Source organism: Haliotis rufescens, unplaced genomic scaffold (genome assembly GCF_023055435.1).
Source record: "Haliotis rufescens isolate VD_foot unplaced genomic scaffold, xgHalRufe1.0.p SCAF_25, whole genome shotgun sequence".
Taxonomy (NCBI): Eukaryota; Metazoa; Mollusca; class Gastropoda; order Lepetellida; family Haliotidae; genus Haliotis; species Haliotis rufescens.
The window spans coordinates 3,650,205-3,665,384 of NW_025963946.1; the positions used below are offsets into that span (position 1 = coordinate 3,650,205).

Here is a 15,180-nt window from a genome sequence, read left to right on the forward strand (position 1 = left end):
TGTCATCTTGGCCACTAATACCTGGTGTCATGCGTGTGACAACTAATATTTGACCGATTTATACATGAGTATAATGCCAATAATTGTTCTTGAAGTAAAAGTTCATATTTAACACCAACATATTTTATAACCTAACATTATGGCGGTTAAAATAGCCTTGTTTATGTGGCAAAAGTATCGTTCGTCTTATGTGACAGCAGTTGTCTATACTGTGCAGAAAGTATACAGGTGGTAGTGTTTTGCCGTTGCAGTTGTTGTGATTTATGTCGGCACTGTGATGCTAATATCAATAAAGGTATCATTTGAAACTTTTTTCCCTGTTATATTCCAAACAAGAGTCACTGAAGTAATATTGGTGTTATAAGGTCACCTCTATGGAACATCACAAAATAGACACAATTGATGGATGACAACTTCTTTGTTTACCGTAAAGGGGAGATAATGGTATTATGATCCACACCGAAACGTCGCCTTTACCTAAAATAAAGAAGTTGTTATCCATATATTGTGTCCACTTTTTCTACCGCCAACTTCTAAGTACTGCCTATCAAACAATGCTGTGGAACGACTGTTTGATGTCCTACATTCATTTCATCATGGGGGCGGTCGGGTAGCCTAGTGGGTAAAGCGTTCGCTCGTCACGCCGAAGACCCGGGTTCGATTCCCGACATGGGTACAATGTGTGAAGCCCATTTCTGGTGTCCCCTGCCGTGATATTGCTGGAATATTGCTAAAAGCGGCGTAAAACCATACTCACTCACTCACTCATTTCATCGTGGGGCCCCCTGCTCTCTGTGATTATGAGGATCAGGTGGTAGTGACTGATTAGACAACATGCTGACCCAGAGGGGTTATATCTGGTATCAGAGATATAGCTGGAAAATAAAATTCATTCGTTTCCAGTGTGATCTTTTCTTTCACCGTCCTCGATTACCGAGGGTATTATCCCTCTTGACCCAAACGCCATCAGGGGCGGTGGGGTAGTCTAGTGGTTAAAACATTCGCTCGTCACGCCGAGAACCCAGGTTCGATTCCCCACATGGGTACAATATGTGAAAATTCAGCAATTTCAGCAATATTCTAGCAATATCACCGCAGGGGATGCCTGGAAATGGGCTTGGCACATTGTATCTAATAGGAAATATCAAACGTAATGATGTCATTGCTATTTTCCAAAACTCGCCAGTATTTTCGAGGAATGAATGCTTGATTTATTGTGTCGGCGTGCACCAGGTGCTAATGAGATTGTATCAACTGTTTCATTCTTCGGGAATGAAGGAGGTTATCTGGGTCAGGTGAACATGACACTGTTATACATTCGTTGATTTGAGTTTGTTCTTTAACGCTGCACTCAGTAATATTCCACCAGTACATCGTTATAATACATACTAAACGTACTACTGAGATGGCACGTAAGAGCGATATTGAAAGACAGAATTAGATAAGAAAATATTTACATAAACACATGTTCGCCTTTGTACAAATCATCAGAGCAGAAAACAGAGTAAACGTTGCAGATAGTGCATCCGCATAACATTAATGTTATAACAGACTGATACATGATTATTGACATTCATTAACAGTGTCACTGAAGATACTCCCCGTTAAGTAAGAATGAAGTAAACACACACACAGATGTTCTCTTTAAGCCCTCTTTTTGTGATCATATCGTAACATGTATCAAATGACATCACGAGAATGGTTCAAGTGACAAGATTGCCCTCGTGAGACATGACATTCGATCTCCCTCTACACACGAGAACTATCACAAGACATATGACACTCTCTCACTCCCTGACTGACATCTTGGAACGTATCTCGCGATGCTGAACAAAGTGGTGTGTTTTCGCGCCATGTTTAAGGTTCCCCGACCTGTTGTGCGTTACTGTTGTCCTTAATATTTACGACGTGTCCTCGTCCTCGTCCTCGTCCTTTTATTGATCATCACTGGGCATGATATATTACCGCATCAGTTGGGTTTCTTTTCAGGATCAATATAACCGTATTATTTACCAGCAGATGGTTAAATGGACAATCCCTGGTTCAATAGAACAGTTTATAACATTAGTTGTTACATGTTTCTAATTGCAATGTAAAATATGCACCAATGAATGATACATTACAGATTATTATTTTTAGCACTATTGTGCCAAATACATAACGACCAGGACATTGTTGGAGCACTCGATATTTCTATTGTTCTGAGGGAACGACCATTCGACATTGGGCCTTTTTTCAAATATTATTCACTGGAGATGGTGGACTTTGTTTAAATTAGAAAAAAATTCACATATGACAAAATACTTTTTGTTAGATAACGATCAAGGCCTCATTTCTTCAGCATCCCGAACAAGGCACATTTCCTGCGTCGTGACCATTGTGATGTTTTAAGTCGGTTAAAATGTCAGTCCCTGTTCATCAGAGCAGTCAAAATAAATGCGACAAAATCCCCTTTCTTAATCATACGAATCTGCTCGAAAGCAGAGTCCTTTGGATGAATCCGACTATATCACAAGCATTGGGGGGGGGGGGGGGGCGGGTAGCCTTGTGGTTAAAGCGTTTGCTCGTCACGCAGAAGACCCGGGTTCGAATCCCGACATGGGTACAATGTGTGAAGCCCATTTATGGTGTCCCCCGCCGTGATATTGCTTGAATATTGCTAAAAGCGGAGTAAAACCATACTCACTCACTCACTAGCATTGGTTTTAAATCAGCATCATTGATTACAATATCAATCGCTGGTCTGAAAGGGCTTCATTTACTTACAGGCCGCTGTCATATATTTGGAATACTGTGATCCGAATATAGCTGTGTGTGCCTCAAACAACAAGCAAAAACCAAACCCCGTTCGAAACAAGCAAGTGACAAACTCATTGTACCAGTTACATTCGCCCAAACACTGCAGTGGAGCAGGGGAACATAGGAGCATCCCTTCAAGTGACAGTGCCACTCCTCCGTGCAAGAAACAACATACACGACAGAATGGCGTCTGGTTCCATGTTCATCATATGCTCTTGTGCCCTGCTGATAGCTGGTAAGATACCTTTATTGAAAGCGTATACTATGTTATATGTGTAGGATGAAACATTTCCAAGTACTATTGATGAGTTGTTATATGTGTAGGATGTAACATTTCCAAGTACTTTTGATGAGTTGTTATATGTGTAGGATGGAACATTCCCAAGTACTATTGATGAGTTGTTATATGTACAGGATGAAACATTTCCAAGTACTTTTTATGAGTTGTTATATGTAGAGGATGGAACATTTCCAAGTACTATTGATGAGTTTTTATATGTGTAGGATGAAACATTTCCAAGTACTATTGATGAGTTGTTACATGTGTAGGATTGAACATTTCCAAGTACTACTGATGAGTTGTTATATGTGTAGGATGTAACATTTCCAAGTACTTTTGATGAGTTGTTATATGTGTAGGATGGAACATTCCCAAGTACTATTGATGAGTTGTTATATGTACAGGATGAAACATTTCCAAGTACTTTTGATGAGTTGTTATATGTGTAGGATAAAACATTTCCAAGTACTATTGATGAGTTGATATATGTGTAGGATGGAACATTTCCAAGTACTATTGATGAGTTGTTATATGTGTAGGATGAAACATTTGCAAGTACTATTGATGAGTTGTTATATGTATAGAATGGAACATTTCCAAGTACTACTGATGAGATGTTATATGTGTAGGATGTAACATTTCCAAGTACTTTTGATGAGTTGTTATATGTGTAGGATGGAACATTCCCAAGTACTATTGATGAGTTGTTATATGTACAGGATGAAACATTTCCAAGTACTTTTGATGAGTTGTTATATGTGTAGGATAAAACATTTCCAAGTACTATTGATGAGTTGTTATATGTGTAGGATGGAACATTTCCAAGTACTATTGATGAGTTGTTATATGTGTAGGATGAAACATTTCCAAGTACTATTGATGAGTTGTTATATGTATAGAATGGAACATTTCCAAGTACTACTGATGAGATGTTATATGTGTAGGATGAAACATTCCCAAGTACTATTGATGAGTTCTTATATGTGTAGGATGAAACATTCCCAAGTACTATTGATGAGTTGTTATATGTGTAGGATGAAACATTTCCAAGTACTATTGATGAGTTGTTATATTTGTAGGATGAAACATTTCCAAGTACTATTGATGAGTTGTTATATGTACAGGATGAAACATTTCCAAGTACTATTGATGAGTTGTTATATGTACAGGATGAAACATTTCCAAGTACTATTGATGAGTTGTTATATGTGTAGGATGAAACATTTCCGAATACTATTGATGAGTTGTTATATGTATAGAATGGAACATTTCCAAGTACTACTGATGAGATGTTATATGTGTAGGATGAAACATTCCCAAGTACTATTGATGAGTTGTTATATGTGTAGGATGAAACATTTCCAAGTACTATTGATGAGTTGTTATATGTGTAGGATGAAACATTTCCAAGTACTACTGATGAGTTGTTATATGTACAGGATGAAACATTTCCAAGTACTATTGATGAGTTGTTATATGTACAGGATGAAACATTTCCAAGTACTATTGATGAGATTTTATATGTGTAGGATGAAACATTTCCAAGTACTATTGATGAGTTGTTACATTTGTAGGATTGAACATTTCCAAGTACTACTGATGAGTTGTTATATGTGTAGGATGAAACATTCCCAAGTACTTTTGATGAGTTGTTATATGTGTAGGATGAAACATTTCCAAGTACTATTGATGAGTTGTTATATGTGTAGGATGGAACATTTCCAAGTACTATTGATGAGTTGTTATATGTACAGGATGGAACATTTCCAAGTACTATTGATGAGTTGTTATTTGTGTAGGATGAAACATTTCCAAGTACTATTGATGAGTTGTTATATGTATAGAATGGAACATTTCCAAGTACTACTGATGAGATGTTATATGTGTAGGATGAAACATTCCCAAGTACTATTGATGAGTTCTTATATGTGTAGGATGAAACATTCCCAAGTACTATTGATGAGTTGTTATATGTACAGGATGAAACATTTCCAAGTACTATTGATGAGTTGTTATATGTGTAGGATGAAACATTTCCAAGTACTATTGATGAGTTGTTATATGTACAGGATGAAACATTTCCAAGTACTATTGATGAGTTGTTATATGTACAGGATGAAACATTTCCAAGTACTATTGATGAGTTGTTATATGTGTAGGATGTAACATTTCCAAGTACTTTTGATGAGTTGTTATATGTGTAGGATGAAACATTCCCAAGTACTATTGATGAGTTGTTATATGTACAGGATGAAACATTTCCAAGTACTATTGATGAGTTGTTATATGTGTAGGATGAAACATTTCCAAGTACTATTGATGAGTTGTTATATGTACAGGATGAAACATTTCCAAGTACTATTGATGAGTTGTTATATGTGTAGGATGTAACATTTCCAAGTACTTTTGATGAGTTGTTATATGTGTAGGATGGAACATTCCCAAGTACTATTGATGAGTTGTTATATGTACAGGATGAAACATTTCCAAGTTCTTTTGATGAGTTGTTATATGTGTAGGATAAAACATTTCCAAGTACTATTGATGAGTTGTTATATGTGTAGGATGGAACATTTCCAAGTACTATTGATGAGTTGTTATATGTGTAGGATGAAACATTTCCAAGTACTATTGATGAGTTGTTATATGTATAGAATGGAACATTTCCAAGTACTACTGATGAGATGTTATATGTGTAGGATGAAACATTCCCAAGTACTATTGATGAGTTCTTATATGTGTAGGATGAAACATTCCCAAGTACTATTGATGAGTTGTTATATGTACAGGATGAAACATTTCCATGTACTATTGATGAGTTGTTATATGTGTAGGATGGAACATTCCCAAGTACTATTGATGAGTTGTTATATGTACAGGATGAAACATTTCCAAGTACTATTGATGAGTTGTTATATGTGTAGGATGAAACATTTCCGAATACTATTGATGAGATGTTATATGTGTAGGATGAAACATTTCCAAGTACTATTGATGAGTTGTTATATGTGTAGGATGGAGCATTTCCAAGTACTATTGATGAGTTGTTATATGTAGAGGATGGAACATTTCCAAGTACTATTGATGAGTTTTTATATGTGTAGGATGAAACATTTCCAAGTACTATTGATGAGTTGTTACATGTGTAGGATTGAACATTTCCAAGTACTACTGATGAGTTGTTATATGTGTAGGATGAAACATTCCCAAGTACTATTGATGAGTTGTTATATGTGTAGGATGAAACATTTCCAAGTACTATTGATGAGTTGTTATATGTGTAGGATGGAACATTTCCAAGTACTATTGATGAGTTGTTATATGTACAGGATGGAACATTTCCAAGTGCTATTGATGAGTTGTTATATGTGTAGGATGAAACATTTCCAAGTACTATTGATGAGTTGTTATATGTTGGATGGAACATTTCCAAGTACTATATATTGATGAGTTGTTATATGTGTAGGATGAAACATTCCCAAGTACTTTATATTGATGAATTGTTATATGTGTAGGATGGAACATTTCCAAGTACTATATATTGATGAGTTGTTATATGTGTAGGATGAAACATTCCAAGTACTATATATTGATGAGTTGTTATATGTGCAGGATGAAACATTTCCAAGTACTTTATATTGATGAGTTGTTATATGTGTAGGATGAAACATTTCCAAGTACTATTGATGAGTTGTTATATGTGTAGGATGAAACATTGCCAAGTACTATTGATGAGTTGTTATATGTGTAGGATGGAACATTTCCCAGTACTATTGATGAGTTCTTATATGTAGAGGATGGAACATTTCCAAGTACTATTTATGAGTTCTTATATGTGTAGGATGAAAATTTCCAAGTACTATTGATGAGTTGTTATATGTGTAGGATGGAACGTTTCCAAGTACTATATATTGATGAGTTGTTATATGTGTAGGATTGAACATTTCCAAGTACTATTGATGAGTTGTTATATGTGTAGGATGAAACATCCCCAAGTACTATATATTGATGAGTTGTTATATGTGTAGGATGAAACATTTCCAAGTACTATATATTAATGAGTTGTTCTATGTGTAGAATGAAACATTTCCAAGTACTATATATTGATGAGTTGTTATAGGTGTAGGATGAAACATTTCCAAGTACTATATATTGATGAGTTGTTATAGGTGTAGGATGAAACATTTCCAAGTACTACTGATGAGTTGTTATATGTGTAGGATGAAACATTTCCAAGTACTATTGATGAGTTCTTATATGTAGAGGATGGAACATTTCCAAGTACTATTTATGAGTTCTTATATGTGTAGGATGAAAATTTCCAAGTACTATTGATGAGTTGTTATATGTGTAGGATGGAACGTTTCCAAGTACTATATATTGATGAGTTGTTATATGTGTAGGATGAAACATTTCCAAGTACTATTGATGAGTTGTTATATGTGTAGGATGAAACATCCCCAAGTACTATATATTGATGAGTTGTTATATGTGTAGGATGAAACATTTCCAAGTACTATATATTAATGAGTTGTTCTATGTGTAGGATGAAACATTTCCAAGTACTATTATATTGATGAGTTGTTATAGGTGTAGGATGAAAGATTTCCAAGTACTATATATTGATGAGTTGTTATAGGTGTAGGATGAAACATTTCCAAGTACTACTGATGAGTTGTTATATGTGTAGGATGAAACATTTCCAAGTACTATTGATTAGTTGTTATATGTGTAGGATAAAACGTTCCCAAGTACTATTGATGAGTTGTTATAGGTGTAGGATGAAACATTCCCAAGTACTATTTATGAGAGTTAGAACCATCATCCGAGGGCCGTCAGCCCCGACGTATATCCCGAGGATCGGTTTTTTTAATCGCATGCAACCTTTAGAGGAAGTGTTTTGTTTTACTTATAAACTGAAATGAAATCTTAAGCAACAATTGCATCTTTCAAACACTCTTTCCATGAACCTTAGGACACGGACGTAAAATATCACTTACTGGCAAATGTGTACTTGAAAACGAGATTCTTCAAACATATTGGGCCCGTGAAGATCCTGGGTAGAATAAGTCTTCAGCAACCCATGCTTGCCGTAAAAAGTGACTATGCTTGTCGTTAGAGGCAACTAACGGGATCGGGTGGTCAGACTCGCTGACAAATCAATCATATTGTGGTTAATCAGGATATGGTTCGATAACTAGACTACAGATACACGGGTTGTTGGGAGCCATGGAAATTGTGCACAACGTCTATGAGGGATTATCTATCTTGAAAACAAGCAATATTCTCTCAGGCGAGTGAGTGAGTGAGTATGATTTCACGCCCCTTTTAGCAATATTCCAGCAATATCACGCCGGGGGACACCATATATGGTTTTCACACATTGTACCCATGTCGGGAATCGAACCCGGGCCTCCGGCGTGACGAGCGAACGTTTTAACCACTAGGTTACCCGACCGCTCCTCTCTCAGGCGAAAGAAACTTTGCAGCGATGTACATTGTCGTAGATAAGTATTCATTAGAAATTAATTAATTCGACTTGATTGTGATTTTGTACACTATTAACATATAATGTAGATATTGTCGGGATAATGTTTGTTCACTTGACTGAAATATTTTACCAAATATATATATTACAGTGGTGTATGCTACACTTGAGGCCAATGGCAACCCCGACAGCGAGGCGGCTAAGGAGATTATTAGAGAGAAACGAGGGCTAAGAGGGAACCGTCACCATCGCCACAGGGGACACAGAGGAGGTGAGGATGACGAAGGCGGAGATGGAGATGACAACGTTCAGAATGGTAGGGGAAGACGTCCCGGGCGCAGGGGCAGGCCTGGACGAGGTCGTCGACCTGATGGGAGACCTGGAAGGAGAGGTCAACGTCGTAGGGTAGGAAGTGCTACAGATTTATCGGACATGCCTCAAAGAGCACAGCGATTCATCACAGCGTTGGTTGGTGCGCAGAACAGTTTCACAGTCAACCTCCACAGGGAAATAGGCCAACCTGTTACAGACGTTGTGTACTCTCCGTTTAGCATCCATCAAGCGTTGACCATGACCTACATGGGGGCTAATGGTGATACTGCATATGAAATGAAGAGAACACTCTCTTTACAGGGACTAGGACGACGTACAGCTCGGGCAGCGAAGAAACTGAACAAAGTCATCAGACACTCTGGCAATGCTACGCTAAAGACGGCGAATGGTATATATGTGAAAGCAGGATTGAACATTGTAGATGATTTCTCAGATAGACTGGATGTATTCTACCAAGCTAATATCTCCTTGTTTGACTGGGAACACCCAGATGGCCCAGAAGGTCCCATTAATGAATGGGTCTCTGCACAGACGAACAATCTCATCCCAGACCTACTGGCCCCTGACACCATCACAGATTTGACAGCTCTGATTCTTGTCAACGCAATCTACTTCAAGGCAACGTGGAAGACACCCTTTACACCACACCTCACAACTCAGCAGATGTTCAGAAAGTCACGTACTGAGCAGGTGCCCGTTCAGATGATGCAAGTAGAAGGGATGTTCAAGGTAGGTACTGTCCCTGGTCAGGCTGCGAGAATATTAGAGTTACCATACGAAGATGACCGCTTCAGTATGCTCGTGTTGCTTCCTGATGACGTCGACAATCTACCCACATTGGAGAACAGTCTGTCGACAGATATTCTCACCAGCAGGCTGGACACAGTCGTAGCCTCAACCATAAAGGTATTTCTTCCCAGATTCAAACTGGAAACATCAGTGTCGGTAAAAGAATCTTTACAAAACATGGGGATGACCAAGCCATTCATGGAAGGGACAGCAGACTTCACCGGCATCGTCAGCACTGGCCAACTTTACATCTCTGATGTCATTCACAAAGCTGTTGTTGACGTCAACGAAATAGGCAGTGAGGCGGCAGGAGCCACGGCAGTTATTATTAGTAAGTATTTAATGAAATAAGAGCGACAAACCCACGTGTAAATGGTCACACAAATTTAAAAGCAGAGTCCATTTTACGACTCTGTTTAAAATATAAGTATGTGCTGATTATATAATTTAGTTGCCTTTGCATTTGTTTATGATGATACCATCGGTCGAACGAACTCTTGGCATCATTACTATTGAAGAGTGTTTCAAAATGACCTTAATTCGGTGAAAATCATCCCAGCTTATCCTGATGTTTCTTAATCTTGTGAACTGTATAATAGGCTTCAGCATAGCTTTACCCTGTTTCCACCTCATTCAGATTGTACGGTCCCAGTACGTCAGTGCTTTACGAGGCATTGTTGTAATGCAATATTCACAATTTAACTCTTGTCCAGGTTTAACTATATTCCCACACCATCATTTTTGGACGTTCGGCTTGAAACTATATGTATGTTCACTACTCAATTGGTGAAGGCGTCACAAATGGCACTAAACACAACTATGATACCCGTATCTAGAACAATCGAAAAATAATGGGTAAATACTTTCTTTTGCTCAAATGTTCAGTGTATGGTGTATGGTGTATGGTGTATGGTGTATGGTGTATGGATTTTGTTGGAGACAGAATATATTTCATGAACTGTCTTAAGACATGCTTTTCATTTCAGTGACATGTCGTGCCGAAAGCATCAGTTAGAAAGTCTACCATTTGTTTTTATTATGTACTCTAGATTTCGATTCCGTCAGTCTCCATCCACCACCCGAGATTCGCTGTGATCATCCGTTCCTGTTCATTATCAGAGACAACGTCTCCAAAGCCAACCTCTTCATCGGCAAGTTCTCCGGTGGAGCTTAGGCGTGCAATATTCAATGTCTCCGGAACTGATGTTGAACGACTCATTAGACAGGCCTATCAAAGAAACCAGCAGAGACTCTGGACTCATTCAAACTCTGGAATGTGTACACACACATGAAAACATATACATTTTCAACGGTAGCAAAACAGTAAATAATTCCATTAAAAAGGTACCGGGTTTTAATCATGATGTGTATTTTATTGAGATTGTGTCTTGTGTGTAATTTAAGTAGACACTTCTATTTGATGGGTGTACATGTTCCACAGTTTGGTTTCTCCCTGCTGTTTTCTTTGGCAGACCTCTTCGAATCACACTTCAACTGGGGAAGTACAGAGAGTTCAATTCGTAGATGTGTCGTACATCAGACTACCTATTGAAAGTTACATTTTTTGTTTTACTTGAACTCTTGAGGTTACAAATTAAAAATATCTGAATATATACTCTTCAAAAAAAGAAACGCAAAGCCAGATGTGTGTGAGGTAGGACAACACATTTGTACGAGGAACCGTACAAGGTATTGAGCCAAAATGTTGTGGAGAGAACACTTGGTGATTGTAGTCATCTCTGTAATCGGTGCATAGGAAAAGTCCAAGGTGAAGGCCAGCTACCATCAATAACGCGTAATTCCCCTTCCTGCAAGCAGCCTATGATGTGGTTTCTTTGCACTTCTGTTAATCTCGGGATGTTGTTTGAACCGCCACTGTTCGATTGACGCAGAAGCCAGGCAATCACAAACCCTGCACTTTAATCCCTTTCATAATGCCGATGCACGTGCAGTACGTGTAGCTCCATGGCCCTTTTGTTGATGCACTGGTTGCGTTTTTCCGAATCGTACGTGTTTCCCGACTAACGATCATTTTGATCCGGGAAATTTGCCACTGACACTATAACACATTAAACTGCTTCATTTCGCACCTCTTGGTCAGCTACTTTGGCTTTTATGGCCAACAATATCCGTATTGCGTTTCTCTTTTTAAGAGTATATATGTTCTTGAAGTTGTGCCTTATATGTATGTATCCCAATTTAGTAGATCGATGGCCACGTTCTCAATCACTGGGAACAATGGTCCAGACTCGATTATTTATAGTTGGATTATTGCTAAGTGTGGCGTCAAACAACAAACAAATATTACACGTCCAACTCAAAATTGACGCAAGCTTCGCTGAAACGATCTCCTGGACAGCGACAGGCCCTTGCTGGACCAAACTAGACGTACCTGACGGTTATGTGGAGAGCAAAACTGGGCATATCACTAGATGTTGTGCTCTCTTCAGATGTTGCCTACAGTTCTTCGTATTGTGTCACATTATATTTTACATAAAGGGGATACTGTCATATAGAGGTGAGGTGAAACTGGGTTTAACGTCGCGTTCAAGTTTATTGCACTTGCGACGTGCATGCACGTGTGTGTGTGTGGCTCCTTGTACTTCATAATTCCATACCTCTGTGAATATTGAACCATGCCTCAGTGAACAATAAAATAATTATACACGATATGACTGGTATCCATTCATTTCGTCCATATCGTTTTTTAGACAGCAAGGGGACACATATGCAAATGTAGACTAAAGACCCGTGAAATTCCGGAGTAAATCGGTCTGCAGCAACCCAAACTTTGCTTGTCGTAAGAGGCGACTAACGGATCGGGTGGTCAGGCTTGCTGACTTGGTTGATGCATGTTATTGTATCACAATTGCGCACGTGGGTGCCGTGAAGATCCGGGAAAGAATAGGTCTTCAGTAACCCAAGCTTGCCGTAAAGGGCAACTATCCTTGTCGTAAGAGGCGACTAACGGATCGGGTGATCAGGCTCGTTGACTTGGTTGATGCATATCATCGTATCCCAATTGCGCACGTGGGTGCCGTGAAGATCCGGGATAGAATAGGTCTTCAGCAACCCATGCTTGCCGTAAAAGGCGACTATGCTTGTCGTAAAGGGCGACTTACGGATCGGGTTGTCAGGCTCGTTGACTTGGTTGATACATGTCATCGTATCCCAAATGAGTGGATCGATGCTCATGATGTCAGTAACTGGATTGTCTGGTCGAGACACGACTATATACAGACCGCCGTCCCATAGCTGGAATACTGCTGAGTGCGGCGTTAAACACCAAACAATCAATCAAAACATGTATCTTAAACCTACGGGTAACATGTGATGTTGTCCCATACTGCATTGTCTCGAGGAGACATTTTGGGACATTTCTATTAAACGGCAACACGAAAGGACGTCATATACCGAAAACACGATCTCAAATGTTGTACTGTCTATGCCTACTTTCTTGTTGTTAAATATAGCGTTGTATTCATGAACAAACTGTGTATGCATCAACTTGGTCTCGCCGTCGCTTTATGGCTGAAATAATGCCAATGCGACGTTAAGATTTAACCCACTCACTTACTGTTGTGACTGCCTCCGCGGTCTAGAGGTAGAGCGCCCGCCCAGTGACCCGAACGTCGGGGGTTCGATACCCGGCCGCGTCATACCAATTGACGTTGAAAGATTGTACTTGTTGTTACTCGCCTGGCGCTCGGAATTACTGGGCTCAAACAAGGTCTGGTCAGCTCGGAGTCAGTATACTGTGTAAATGTGCAATAACCTTGGACGCAAGGTTAAACCCAATTTCAATCACCGATTTTGGGGGGATGCCGTTTTGGTTTAATTTACTACTTGTGTGACTCCGTATCACGGCTTTGGTGTATGAGGTGTGTCGGGCTGCAGCTTTGTGATTGTGACAACATGCTCGGTTATTTGGTCAGTTGCGTGTTTCAAAATCTATTCTAAGTAATTTGTACATATATACAAATAATTGCAGTTGACCGTAACAGTGGGCATATTGGATTGAGTGAATTAAGAACATTGGATAAGAATGGAGAGAATGAGAGAGGAAGAGAAAGAAGAAGAAGAAGAAGAAGAAGAAGAAGAAGAAGAAGAAGAAATCTAAGCACGCAGCTACTTCCAGACATTCCTTGACAACCATTAAATGTTGAAAACTAAAACGTGTGAAGCCCATTTCTGGTGTCCCAGGCCGAGATATTGCTGGAATATTGCTAAAAGCGGCGTAAAACCATACTCACTCACTCACTCACTCACTCAGTCCTTGACAACCATTAAATGTTAAAATCTAAAACAACTATTAAACGAAAGAGTGAAAAGGAATCATGAATATATTTGAACTGATGCTTGCTCATGTGAATTTATCTGTTAAGCCCATGCCAACTGCATTAAAAACTTGTGTTTTTGAGCGAGTGAGCAATTTGGTGTCCACCAACACAAGATAAGAGTTACGAGTGAGTGTGTGAGTAAGTATGGTTTTACACCTCCTTTGGAGTATTCCATCAATATCACGACGGCGACGCCCGTGCCTTCGGCGGGAGGAGCGAATTCACCGACTTACAGTTAAGAAACAAGTAACAGAAACAAAACGTTTAAACATTAGGTTTGTCTTCCTTTGCACTCCATTTCATTGATATTTTAAATATCTCAAGATATACAGATGCAGAATTTGTTACATCACTGTAGCACATCTCGAAATGAAGTCAACAGTTAAAAATGTCTATAAAAACAACCACTTCTCCTCAGGGGCTGACAATTTGATACTGGGCAATGGAAACGGCCTGATATTTTGTAATCAAAACTTCGAGTCTAAATATAAATAGTTTTAAGAACACCTTGCAGCAATGTCATCATTCTTTATATTTCAGCAGTCTGAAGCATAACTGTTTTTCTCAAGCATTTTCTTGAACAATAGGTTTTGGTCAGATAGAATGCCTTAATATTGTCTGCATACAAACGGAGAAAAAATAAACTGTTATGGAACAAGCAATACCATTTCAACCAAATGTAGTAATGTATTAAATTAATGTTATATGTCATATTGTAAAACAATCAAACACACTGCTCAATTCACACAAGGTTTCAACTATATATGAGCCTTCTACGCCTTACAACTGTGTTGAACTTCCATAGTTAGGTGCTTTTCTTAAACTAAAACTTCTATGTCCTCAGTTACATGTCCTTAGTTACATATGTCCCCCACCGCGTCATACCAAAAGACGTTAAAAGATGTTACCCAGTCTGACGCCCGGCATTAAGGGGCTAAAACAAGGACTGGTCGGCTCGGAGTCAGTATACTGTGTCTGAGTTGGGTATTCATGTTAAACTGCGGCATGGTATCTCAGTGAGCTAGCACTATAAATCGGCATCAGTCCGGACTAGTACAAGCAGCCACACAAACACACACACGTTCATGCACGTCGCTATGTAAGTGCAATAATCTTGGACGCGACGTTAAACCCCATTTCACCTCACCTCA

The 15,180-nt window shown here is 38.9% G+C and overlaps 1 protein-coding gene across 1 annotated transcript; it reads left to right on the forward strand.

Moving 5' to 3' along the window:
* The first annotated feature begins 2,879 nt into the window (after window positions 1–2,879).
* Window positions 2,880–11,371, forward strand: LOC124122948 (serpin B6-like). Its single transcript, XM_048402260.1, has 3 exons — window positions 2,880–3,034; window positions 8,719–10,020; window positions 10,739–11,371. Exons 1-3 carry the CDS (start codon window positions 2,983–2,985, stop codon window positions 10,861–10,863), a joined length of 1,479 nt encoding a protein of 492 aa, XP_048258217.1. The 5' UTR covers window positions 2,880–2,982; the 3' UTR covers window positions 10,864–11,371.
* Window positions 11,372–15,180: the final 3,809 nt, after the last annotated feature.